This window comes from Loxodonta africana, chromosome 6 (genome assembly GCF_030014295.1).
Source record: "Loxodonta africana isolate mLoxAfr1 chromosome 6, mLoxAfr1.hap2, whole genome shotgun sequence".
NCBI lineage: Eukaryota > Metazoa > Chordata > Mammalia > Proboscidea > Elephantidae > Loxodonta > Loxodonta africana.
Genome location: NC_087347.1, coordinates 11,773,959 through 11,786,025, shown reverse-complemented (window position 1 = coordinate 11,786,025; position 12,067 = coordinate 11,773,959). Strand labels below are relative to the sequence as shown.

The window sequence follows — 12,067 nt, the reverse complement described above, 5'->3', positions numbered from 1 at the left end:
AAATGGAATTTTGAAAAAATTGGCAGTGTCCTGCCTGGCTATTCCTGTTATAATCAGGAAATACGGTACATACCCCATCCAGCAGTTTGAGTAACTGTAAATCTTTGAGATGAGGTGACAAGCTTTCTTAAAGGCAGACTTTGAAGATTGGTTAGTGTGATGTTTTCCAAACGTGTCTCTGACTTTTATTGGCTCCCTCGTTTACTTGCTGTTCATCAGGCTCTTACCATGTGCTGGGCACTGCACAGGTGCTGAGGATTCAAAGGGAGTAAAAATGGATACAACCCTTGCATTTACGGGACTTCAGGCCAGTGAGAGAGAGACATTATTCAAATGATCCCACAGAGCCACAGCTGTGACCAGTGCTTTGATGCGGGTGGCCAGTCAGAAGGGTTCCCTGTGCCGTGACGCTGTGTGGAGATCTGAAGGGTGAGCCGTAGGAGTTAGGCAGAGAGGAGAGTCCTCGTGAAAGGCTTTCCGGAAGGATGTTACCAGAAGACAGGTGACAAAAGAGCTCCATGCAGAACTGCTCAGATACCTGGTGGCTCTGAGAGAGGCAACTCGCGCTGTGGCTTTCCACATCCATATGCCCACAGAACCTTGCTTGGAGCGTTTCTCCAGGCCAGTGTTACACTGGCACACACTTCAGGAAACATGAATTCATTGTAACCTGAAGCAGAGCTGGTTCAGAAAAAAAAAAAATTTTTTTTTTTTTTTCTTTAGAGAAAGGGGTTGATTCGTCCACCTCTCTAGTAAGTGGCCTAGAGGGGGCTTCATTCATTCATTTGCCGAATACTGACCGGCCGTTCCTGCTGTCACGTGTTCCCATTCTCTTCCCCATCTATTGAGAGCAAGGCAAGGCCATTGCCAACTTCTGGGTCCTTGAAAGCAGGGACCATACATTTTTGTCTTCGTAGCCCCAACACTAAAACTTTTCCTGGCACATAGTAGGTGCTCTCTGAACGAATGGTCTTTGAGTTGTTCTCTCGGGAGGCCGCAGATGAGGCGTAAGCCCTACTTCTAGGGGTGCAGAAAGGGGTGCAGAATTTGCTTGCGGGTCAAAGTAATGTGGAATTCCACGTTTTTGCAGCATTATCCTGCTTACTTAGGAGCCGGTGTTTATAATATGGTGGGGCTTTTGAAAAATGTTTTACATCCGAAAAAAAGTTGCATTAGATATGATACTAATTGTAACTTTATTTAGGAAGAAGAAAATGAAACCTCCAGTGCTTTTTCTACCCAAAGAAATTTCCTCTTTCTCCACCAGGAGCACTGAATGGGCGCAGTATTCTAGTTGACGTTTTCCCACCATCATTGACTTGCATTTCTTTTTACGTCTTCATCCCCTTCTTTTAAGTGTGAATCTCCATTGCCTTGTATGTCTGGTGTCATTTGTTTTGTTTTTCATTTTTGGTTTTATGAGCTATAGACCTGTGGCTAATCATGCAGCATTAAAATCACAATTTGAAATTATTAATAATTTTGTTTACTCTTATATAGAACCAATATTTGAGTAAAATTCATGCCCACTTTTTTTTAAGGATAGTCATTTTAACAGCAGTTTTTATCAGGTAAAATGGAGTGGAATATTGTAGAATTCTCTTTTTTGGAAAAAAAAACTTGAGAATAACTATGAAACTTTTCTCGCCGTAGGATTTACTTACGAGGCACAAATTGCTCAGTGCAGAATTTTTGGAGCAGCATTATGATAGGGTAAGTATATGAGATATTATCCAAACACCGCACAGTTTTTTGTTAGCAGAAATGAAAGATTTAAATTCCATAGCAGAGTATTTATTTTGTGTGTGTACCGTTTATAACGGTGTAGTTGCTTTCCTACTGGAACAGCATACAGAGCGTTAGTCAGAAGAGGAATTGGGTCTTTGTGATGACATGTTGCCCTTTGCATCTTTGCACCTTTTCTTACTTGAGAAGCATAAAATGGGCATTTTTGCTGCTGAATGATAGATAATAGTTAAGATAAAAGGAAACTTCTTATCTGACGTGTAACTTTTCCTTCCTTTTCCATCAGTTGCTCCACATTCCTGCTGCTTACAGTAGAGAGAAAGGGAGGCAGCAGCTGATAGGATGAGAAGCCCTCTAGACTAGAGGAGGCAGGACTCCGGGTCCTGCTCCTGCTCTGCTGCTAACTCCTTGTGGCCATGACCAAGGCAGTTAACCGCTTGGGGACTTAGAAGTCAGTCCTTATTTGTAAGATGAGGGAATTGGACTAGCTCATGGTAAGGTCCCTTCCAGCACTGAGTCGATGTTGGACTTCGTGGTGATGGCGATGCCCCAGAGAGTTGTCGATGACCCTGAGTGTGCTGACAGACGTGGCTCCCATTGATCCTCATAACAACCTTCAGGAAGGTTCCTAGGATGCCCACAAGAGCTCTTTTGTGCCACAGCGGCTTAATTTACAAGTTGTCCAAGATTTGATGGATGCTGTTAGAGAACTTGTGATGATAAAAATGTACTTAAAATCCCGATCTATCCCACAAAATTTGGCTTAGGTTTTAATTGTTTAAATTTTTGAAGTCCTACGTATCGTTAATACTTCATTCTTCACTTTGCTGTTCAACGAGATTATAAGATTCATGGAGGCAAAATCTATGCCTTGTAATTCTTTGGTGTTCCTTTTTCCCTGTTTTCCCCTCCATTCCCAATAACACCGTGACACAATGCTGCGTACGTAGTAAATCCCTCATAAACTGCCTCATAGATGGCTTAACCATTAAACCGAACGAAACCCCTTGACATCGAGTCGATCCTGACTCAGCAACCCTATAGGACAGAGTAGAGCTGCCCCAAAGGGTTTCCCAAGCAGTGGCTGGTGGATTCGAACTGCTGACCTTTTGGTTAGTAGCCGAGCCCTTAACCACTGTGCCATCAGGGCTCCAGCTTAACCATTGCTGGTCATTTATTTCCACCCATGCATAGTTGGACATGAGTCTGTTTCCGTTTTTGTGTTTGTAGTTTTAACGTGGCAGCACTGCCGTTCTCTTCAGTGCCTTTGTACAGTAGTTAGGACCTCAGGCTTTGGCACCAGCCTGCCTGGAGTCTGGCTTCCTGCAGTCCCCCCACGTGCTAACAAAGCTGGGGCAGGTGCCTTCATTCTCTCTGCGCCTTGGCATCCTCGGTCCTAAAGGGACTCATGAGAGCACTTGCTGCAAGGGTTGTTGTGAGGATTAAATGAGAACGTGTGTGTAAAGTGTGTGTGAAGCGTGCAACGTAGTAAGCCTTTAATAAACGTTGGCTATTATTGCCACATGGTTTCAAACATTTTCAACATATTAATGTCTTCATTTAAGTCAGACCAGAAATGGCAGACTAACTGATTTCCAAGAAATTGACTATGGGGAGTAGAATCTGTTTAATTTTGCTATATTTTCCTACCTTTCTCTTCCATGTTATTAACTGATGATATTGGTTAACCGAAGTTCAGGGAAATTTACAAGAGGCATCTAACAGAAGCGCATACAGTGCCATTAAATCTTGGGGAGGGGCAAGGAAGATGGAATAATTTCAATAAAGCCAAGGGCGAGGTTACTACACAAAGTAAAAAGTTTTGATTTTGTGCTCTAAAATCTTGTACATTTTGGCTCTGAGCTTTTTTTTTTTTTCTTTTTAAATCTTCATTAATTTTATTGTCGAGAATATACACAGCGAAACACACTCCAATTCACCAGTTCCTACATGTACAATTCAGTGACATTGACCACATTCTTCAAGTTGTACAACTCTTCTCACCCTCCTTCTCTGAGTTGTTCCTCTTCCATTAACATAAACTCACTGCCCCCTGAGGTTCCTATCTCATCTTTCAAGTTGCTGTTGTCAGTTTGATCCCATATAGCTAGTTTTGAAGACAGCATGATGCTCAAGGCAGGCCTTCTTTATCAGTTAAGCTACCCTGTTATTGGGTTTTCAGAAGACCTCAGGGTATATTTGGGATTCCATGAGAATTTGAAATTCTGATCTGTATTGTCCCCATTTTGATCAGGGTTCTTGTATGGAATCTTTGATCAAAATGTCCAGTCATGGTAGGCAGCCATGGTCCAGTTGTTCATGGGCTCTGAGCTTTCTCACAGCCAAAGCATAAAGGGAAACAATCAATTAAAGGATCACAGTATCTATAAAGTAAAATATATGCTAGCTGCTCAAAAGAAACATAGCCTTTTCTAGCCCTGGGACCAGAGATAACCGTTGGCATCCTTAAGGGAGAGTTCCACCACCGTGTAGTGTGACCGCTGTCCTCGGGGTGGCCCCTCAGTGAACGGAGTGCTGAACTAAAGTGCAGTTCCCTAAAGCACGTCTTTGAGGAGCCACACAGAGGCCTTGGGTGTGTGGCCTGTCCTCTGCCCTCATCCTCTGTCCCAATCCAGGGTAAAGCCTGACGCCACGGAGGACCTCCCCGAGGACCTCACCAGCTATAGCATGCTCTGCAGGCAGCTCTCCGTGACAAGGATTTTACTTTCTGCCAAGAAGTTGAGGTGTAAATATTCTGGGTTACTGAACACAGTCCTAGCCAGTTGTTTTGATGATCAGTTTGATGACCATTTGGGGAGAAGCTAGGGTTAACAGGCATTTCTGAAGAGAGAGAAGCCTAGCCTGCTTGCTTACTAAGCAGATGACCATCCACCTCTGCCTTGAGCAGCTCTGGCTTTGACCTAAGGGGAGGGTTGCAGGCTTTCCTATCAAGAGCCAGATTGTAAATATTTGAGACTTTACAGTCCACGTGGTCTCTTGTTTTCGCGCAAAAACAGCCATAGACAATCCATAAATGAGTGAGTGTGACTGTGTTCCAGTAAAACTTCACTTACGAAAACAGACAGCAGGCGGGATTTGGCCGAGCCTGCTCTCAGCCACAGACGAAGCTGACGAGGGCCAGTCACAGAGCACAGGCACAGATCATAGTAGCACGCGTCCTCCAGGATCCAGCACAGCCGGTAGAAAGTCTCAGGAGCGCGCCAGGAGCCAGCACAGCCAGCTCACACTGCAGAGTCCGGGGAGGTTTTCAGCCTTCCATTGTTAAAACATAAACCAGTATAAAGCTAACTGGCTTTCCCTCCCTTCTCACCCTCACACTTTGAGAAAGCATAGCCTTGGCCTTTTCGTGTCCCTCATTGCCCATTTGCTCCTCCCTACTTTGATCTGGCTTCTACTCCGACCACTGCAGTGACACTGTTCTTGTCAGGGACCAACCACTTTGTAAATCTAGGGGACACTTGTCAGTTCTCAAATCTGTGCCATTTCTCATTCTCTCTAGGTCTCTCTCAGGCTGTGTCCTACCCTCTTTATGCCCCGAGAATATCTTTTCTCTTCCCCTTTCTAAACCAACTCCGTCCCATCCTTCAAGTTGGAGCCTCAGTCCCCCCTTCTGTAGGACATCTAATGTTTAACACAGTGCTTAGTTTCTCCACTCTTAACTTCTGTTTCTTGCTTGATACATTGAAAGGACAGATAACTGGTCTTTTCATGGGTGTCCTTCAAACTAGTGGAGTTTTCATCAGTAAAAACTATGACTTTTCTAATCGAACCCCAGGAAGTGAAAACTGACAACAGAGGGGGAAGTAGAGTTATGTTTTGTATGTATGGAGTTTGGGGTGGCAGGAGAGGACCAGATTTGAACGGTGTGTGGGCCTGGCCAGAGCGGGGAGGGGCCCCTTGGAGGTAGCGAGGACAGGTGATGCTGTGATGTGTCAGCTGGGGAGGCCCTTGAGCGTATCAGGCAGACACAGGAGAAGAGGAAAGCTTGGGCGACTGTTGCCTCTGTGGAGTTAGAAATTCATACTCAAGCTCTATAACGTGATTCTGCCAGTCTTCTCTAAAGTAACCCTAATAGGTGTTTTCTTGTCTCTTAGTTCTTCAGTGAATATGAGAAGTTACTTCATTCAGAAAATTATGTGACAAAAAGACAGTCACTCAAGGTACGACAGTTTACTTGTTCTGTGTGGTTTATTTCTCTTCACCCTGGGTTTGAAATTGGGAACTGGGAAAAGGGAGATTTGCTGGTATGGGTCATAGACTTTGGGGTGAGGGGTCTTCCCTGTGACCCTTGAAGAGAAGTGGTCCTATGCCAGGAGTCTCTTGCTGAGGTCAAGGATGGACTCCTTTCCCCAGTGTTACACAAATGTGGGCGGGTGGGCAGGATGACCTGGGGCCAGTACCTCTTCACAGGAAAAACTTTTTTTTATTGGCAAATTAATAGCATTTGACCAAGTTCTGGACCCTCACACTGCTTGGATAAGGCTGTAGAGACCCCCCTCTTGCCACTTCAGAGTTGCCAACTTGCGAAGGAAGAATAAGACTGCCACTTGTAAGACCTGTGATGGCTGTGACGCACATCACGCGTCTCTGCAGATTATTCTAGCACTGGCCCACGCGGACTGGCTCGTGAACACACGGAGCAGTTTTGAGGCCCAGCGATACTCTAAAGATGGATTTTTAACGTGCAGTTTTTTTGCTGTCGTATTGGAGTTTATGTTGTACTGTATTTTATCAGCAAATTTGTATTCCCTATGCAAGACTTCAAATTTTCCACGTGTTTATGTCCAGAGATAACACGAATGCACGTTTACAGAGTAGGCTCTGGCTGTCTCAGGCCTTGAGTGTCTCCTTCAGAAGGCGCGGCCAGGCTTACTGCAGGTGTTCAACTCCTGAGGGAAAAGTGGGCGTTCACATAGCAAGTGGCGTGACCTGTAGGACCTTGACAGCTTTTAGGTCATAATTCAGCTCAGTTCCTCAGTCTTCTGGATGCTTGTTAATATCCTGTGCTTAACAGTGATCATTATATTATCACATGAATTCTTTCTAAAACTTTGGTTTTTCCTTAAATCCTAATGATACATAAGAGTGACTGTTTGTCTTCTCAGCTTCTCGGTGAGCTGCTATTAGATAGACACAACTTCACAATTATGACAAAGTACATCAGTAAACCTGAGAACCTCAAGTTAATGATGAACCTTCTACGAGACAAAAGCCGCAACATCCAGTTTGAGGCCTTTCACGTTTTTAAGGTAGAGTACGAAAGTCACATACAACGACATTTCCTCCAGAGTAGTTCATCTCGTTCCGTTTACAAGTTACTGAAAGGTTTTAACCTCTTTGTAATAATCCAAAAGGTTGAATTCAGTTCAGTTTTCCTATTCATGTGGCAGAACATTTCAACAGAAAGACCTGGAAATAGGGTGTACCCATTGAAATTTGGGGACAAGAAACACTTGTTTATGGAGAATGGTCATTTTTCTTTGGCATACCAAAAAAAAAAAAAAAGGCCAAACGCACTGCCATCAAGTCCATTCTGACTCACATTGACCCTGTAGGACAAAGTGGAATTGCACAGAGAGTTTCCAAGGAGCAGCTGGGGGATTCAAACTGCTGACCTTTTGGTTAGCAGCTGTAGCTTGCCATAGCTCTTAACCACTGTGCCACCAGGGCTCTTTGGCATAGAAGATTTTTGATCACAGAGTGAAAGATAATCCACTTTCTTAATGCTTCCCGTGACGTTTTTGTTCTTAAAATTCAGTCAGACCGCCTGTGCCCAGAAATACTTTCTGCCCATTTTATTCTAAAATCAAATGGTAACTGTTGTGTTTCAGGGCTGGCAGAATGAGATTCAGTCCTTTTTGTGCTCAGACATGTAATTAATCTAATTCCTTTTCCAAATTGTAAAAGCAGAGAATCTTCTAACACAAACATCTGAGCTAATGTCCCTGACGCGCCAGACCCCCGGGAAGGCACTGGGTGTGTTCTTGGTATGTGGTGGTGGCTGTGGTGCACATGTCGCTGGGTCTTCTTGCGTCGCTGCGGACTGATGTGGCTCTCTCTGCACGCAGGTGTTTGTGGCCAACCCCAACAAGACACAGCCCATCTTAGATATCCTCCTGAAGAACCAGGCCAAACTCATCGAGTTCCTCAGCAAGTTTCAGAATGACAGGACCGAGGATGAACAGTTTAACGATGAGAAGACCTATTTAGTGAAACAGATCAGGGATTTGAAGAGACCAGCCCAGCAGGAAGCCTGATCCCCGATAAACACCTAAACGTTAAATCCGCATTCAGCGTTCGCTCGCTGTTCGCTCCTCGGCATCAGGCGCTCTTACCGATTCATGAGGAACATTACTGCTAGTCTGCTGTTAAGTGAACGGTTTTTCATTTTACCTTTTTCGTTTTTTTAGTCCAAGTTGGAGAACGTAGCTGCTGCTTTCTTGCACTCTAGAGCACACGTGGACTTTTTCTTGATTTTGTGTCATTTCAGAATTCAAAGACTCTGTTTGCTATAGGAGTTCTGAAAACGGCTAGGTTCGCGGAGGCAAACAAATAGATGATAGTGTGGTTTAGGGGAGAGGGCGCTGGCAGGAGGGGACTGAACCTCTGTGTTTGCGTTCACCTTTGTTAAAGACCCGAGCACACCTGGCCTTCTCGGTGAGATTGTCCGCCGTCGTGCGAGGAAGATCACGCAGAGCTTTGTGGGAAATCAGAGGGGGGCTGGATCCAAGATGGGAGCTTTGGGGGGGATAAAGTTGACACGCATATAAATTGATACTGAAACTTAGCAACTTCTCAAAAGTGTGAAGCTTCATGAGGTCATAAGGAAAATGTATATATGCTTTTCACAGCTTTCTAGAATTTTTTGACATTTGATTTTCTTGAGACTTGACTTGTAAACTTGGATATGTTGAAGGGTATTTGTTCGTTTTACTTTTTGAAGGTATTTTAAAACGGTAGAGCTAGCGACGCCACCTCGCATTTCGTTTCAACGATGCCTACAGGTTTCTTTTGTATATAATTCTTAGAATGCTCATTTCTTTTAAATGATTTAATTTGTACAGCAGAGGGATGTTATTGTATTAGTATGTAACTATTACCTAATATTGAGTTTTTGCAAAAAAAAAGAAAAATGAATGCTCATATGTAATTGAAATACTTCAGATCACATGAAAATGCTGATTTAACATTTAAGTATCGCAGCATTAAAAGAAAAAAAAAGGAACCAATGGGGTGCCATTCACAGGCTGAGCTACAGCCCTGGAACTCAGCCCGCTCCTTTTGCCTGCGTGACATTGGCCTGATCCATTTATGGTCAGTCGTGACTTCGCCAGATCAATGCCTGGGACAGACTGTGCTGCATCACTGCTGACTGTGTGTGTGTGGAGAGACCTCTGCAGAGCCCCTTGTCTTTCCTAGATTAAGTAATCCAGCACAATAGTTGTAAAACTGATTAAAATTTTGACTCCTCTTAGAAGAAAGAAGCGTTCCTAGTCACAGGTGCCCTATGGGGAAATTTATTTTTTTTAACGTCCCTTTCCTCACTGCTGCAAACCGTCAGTATTTATACAGTAACTGATCTTGCACCACTTTCATGTTACTGTGACCACGGCAGAGCAGCATCTCCTAGAACATACCTGTGTGAAGGCCTCAGGATGGTATCTGTTCATCCAGCGATACTAAGATCACAACTAACAACTTACAGATCAGAGTTTGCCTGTTCGAATTCAGCATGGCTGTAGCTGATTAAGAAATTGATATGATTATTCTTTGCTAGCCTCTCTTACTAATTGAATTACTTATCAGCCAGTAAAATGAGACTCCCAAGTGATGTTTCGGCAGGTTTTAAAGCCTCCTTCGAGGAACTCCAGTTACAAAAATAGCTCCAGAAAATACGGCTGTGTTGTCCTACTTGATTAAAATGGCAGCCTGCATTACAGCTGGTTTTCCTGAGGCTGTCTTCACAAGAATCTGTGTAAAGTAATTCCTGTTTTTCTGTTGGAAGTAGGGAAAGCAGTTTAATCTCCGTGGGAAGAAAACACCTAAGACGTTTAGAAAGGCAGGCTTGGTCACAGTGCACGTCCTGGTTTTGGTGGCCTGATGCTGTGTATTTGGATTCAGTGAACATTAATGACACCGAGTGGAAGAAATGTTTCCTTGCCAAGCTAGGTTCTTAGAACTTTTAAACAACAGAATAGCTTCCTCTCTGGCTCTAGAGCCATTTATATGAAGACAGGGAGGGCGCAGTGTGTCAAAGAAAACAGTGACTAGGTACTGTGGCTTCGAACCGACAGTTAGGGCCTTTTGTTTTTAAACAAAACAATGTGAAAACATTCAGTGTTGAGAAGTTGCGTTTGAGGTTAAGATCGTTGAATATATTCATAGTACCAAAACTGTTATACTGGAAGTGGTTTCTTTTCCTGTTAGAAAGGTTTAATTTTACAGAAGGCAGTTATCTCATGTGATTTTTTAACCCTTAAAAAAAAAAGTGGAGATGTATTCAGTTGTAACAATGCCATTCGTTTCCCCTAAGGAAAAGTGAGTTTCTTTTCAGAAAATCTGGCTGGCCCTGTAATTTAAATTAAAATAAAATTTTGGAGAAACAGCATGGTCCGTGTTTGTGATGTCTCGTAAATGGTTGCATGTGCATCCCTGAGGAGCGCCCCCACAGCAGACACGGGCGTGATTCTCGGCACAGACTGAGACAGGAAGCTGTCGTACACGCCTCTCCAAGTCTCGGTCCCTGTCCGGGTTTCTAAGGCTTTCGCTGCTTATTTATCTTTCCACCTTGCTCATGAGTTGCTCACGCACCCATGTTTCACAGTTGGGTGTTAATCACACCTCTTCACAGCATCACTTTTTAGACTGTACCATCTAGGGTCTAGATCCTTTCTCTGTGGTTCTGTGACCTCTTACCACTAACAGAAGGTAAAACTAGAGTAAGTACTTGGGCAGGAGTATTTATAAGTTAACCAAACCAGTTGCCCGCAAATCGATTCTGACTCACGGCAGCCCCACGTGTGTCAGAGTAAACTGCTCCATAGGGTTTTCAATGTGAAGAGTTTTGGAAGGAGATCACCAGGCCTTTCTTCCGAGGCACCTGTGAGTGGATGCAACCCTCCAACCTTTTGTTTACTGGTCGAGCACATTAACCATTTGTATCAACCGGAAATTCTAACCACTTACAATCCAAAAGAATAGTTAACAGGGACCTTAAGATTTCAGACCCTCATCGGGGTCCCCATCTCCCAGTGTTCACGCTGACCAAAGGTAGCGGTCACCAATGCCCTGCCACCCCCCAGTCCGCTTGAGGCTTCATCTTGTGTGCTTGTTCACAGGGACCCCTGGAGCCTCACTAACGTGCAGTTCCCCAGGTGGTCATCAAGTTGAGAATTGCAAACCGTGAGCAGCCCTGGGCCCTTCCCTGTGGGACAGACTCGGTGCAGACACTGAGGGCCAGAGCCTGGAGCTGTCCTGAGAGCTCAAAGCTCCATGTGCAGGTGACCTTGAGCCCTCTGTGCAGGAGGTCGTGTCCTCTGGAATGTGTTCAATGTTTTTTCTAGACAGTAAGACAGGCACCGGAGACTTTGGGGAAAGGTTTACCTTTTCAGCATTCACAAGATGGACAGCTTTTGTAGATGAGCTTTGTTCCCTGGTAAAAATAAATATATATTTTTTTAGTTGTTGTCGAAAATATACACGGTAGAACATACACCAGTTTAACGATTTCTACATGTACAATTTGGCAACATTGATTACATTCTTCAAGTTGGGCAACTATTCCCATCCTCCTTTTACTAATTGTTCTTCCTCCGTTAACATAAACTCACTGCCCCCTAAGCTTCCTATCTCATTTTTCGAGTTGTTATCAATTTGATCCCATATAGGTAGTTCTTAGAAGATCATAGTGCTCAAGGCAGACATTCTTTACTAATTAAGCTCAACTATTATTTGGCTTTAAGAAGGCTTCAGGAGATATTTTTGGTTTAAGGTTGAAAGATTATCTCAGGGTAAAAGCTGTGGGGATTCATGCAGCCTCCATGGCTCCAGAAAATCTGGATTCCAAGAGAACTTGAATTCTATTCTGCATTTTCCCCCTTTTGATCAGGATTCTTCTATAGAATCTTTGAGCAAAACATAAGGGTAGCTGGGTACCATCCAGCTCTGGTCTCTGGTCTCATGGCAAAGGAGGTAAGTGTTCATGGAAGCAATGAGTCACACAGTCCATTTCTTCCTCCTATTCCTGCCTCTCCTTCCTCTGTTTCTCCAGGCAAATAGAGACCAATGATTGTACCTTGGA

At 43.9% G+C, this 12,067-nt stretch overlaps 1 protein-coding gene across 4 annotated transcripts in view; it reads left to right on the top strand.

Moving 5' to 3' along the window:
• CAB39 (calcium binding protein 39) overlaps positions 1-10,375 on the top strand; it is an 84,652-nt gene extending 74,277 nt beyond the window's left edge. For 3 of the 4 annotated variants that reach the window (XM_064286567.1, XM_003417918.4, XM_023557769.2), the window contains exons 6-9: positions 1,654-1,713; positions 5,862-5,927; positions 6,873-7,016; positions 7,836-10,375. In XM_064286567.1, the coding sequence (XP_064142637.1) occupies positions 1,654-1,713; positions 5,862-5,927; positions 6,873-7,016; positions 7,836-8,024 (459 nt within the window). In that variant the 3' untranslated portion in view covers positions 8,025-10,375. The remainder of the gene's footprint in view (positions 1-1,653; positions 1,714-5,861; positions 5,928-6,872; positions 7,017-7,835) is intronic. The other variant, XM_064286569.1, reaches the window with a different exon arrangement.
• The last annotated feature ends 1,692 nt before the right edge of the window (positions 10,376-12,067 follow it).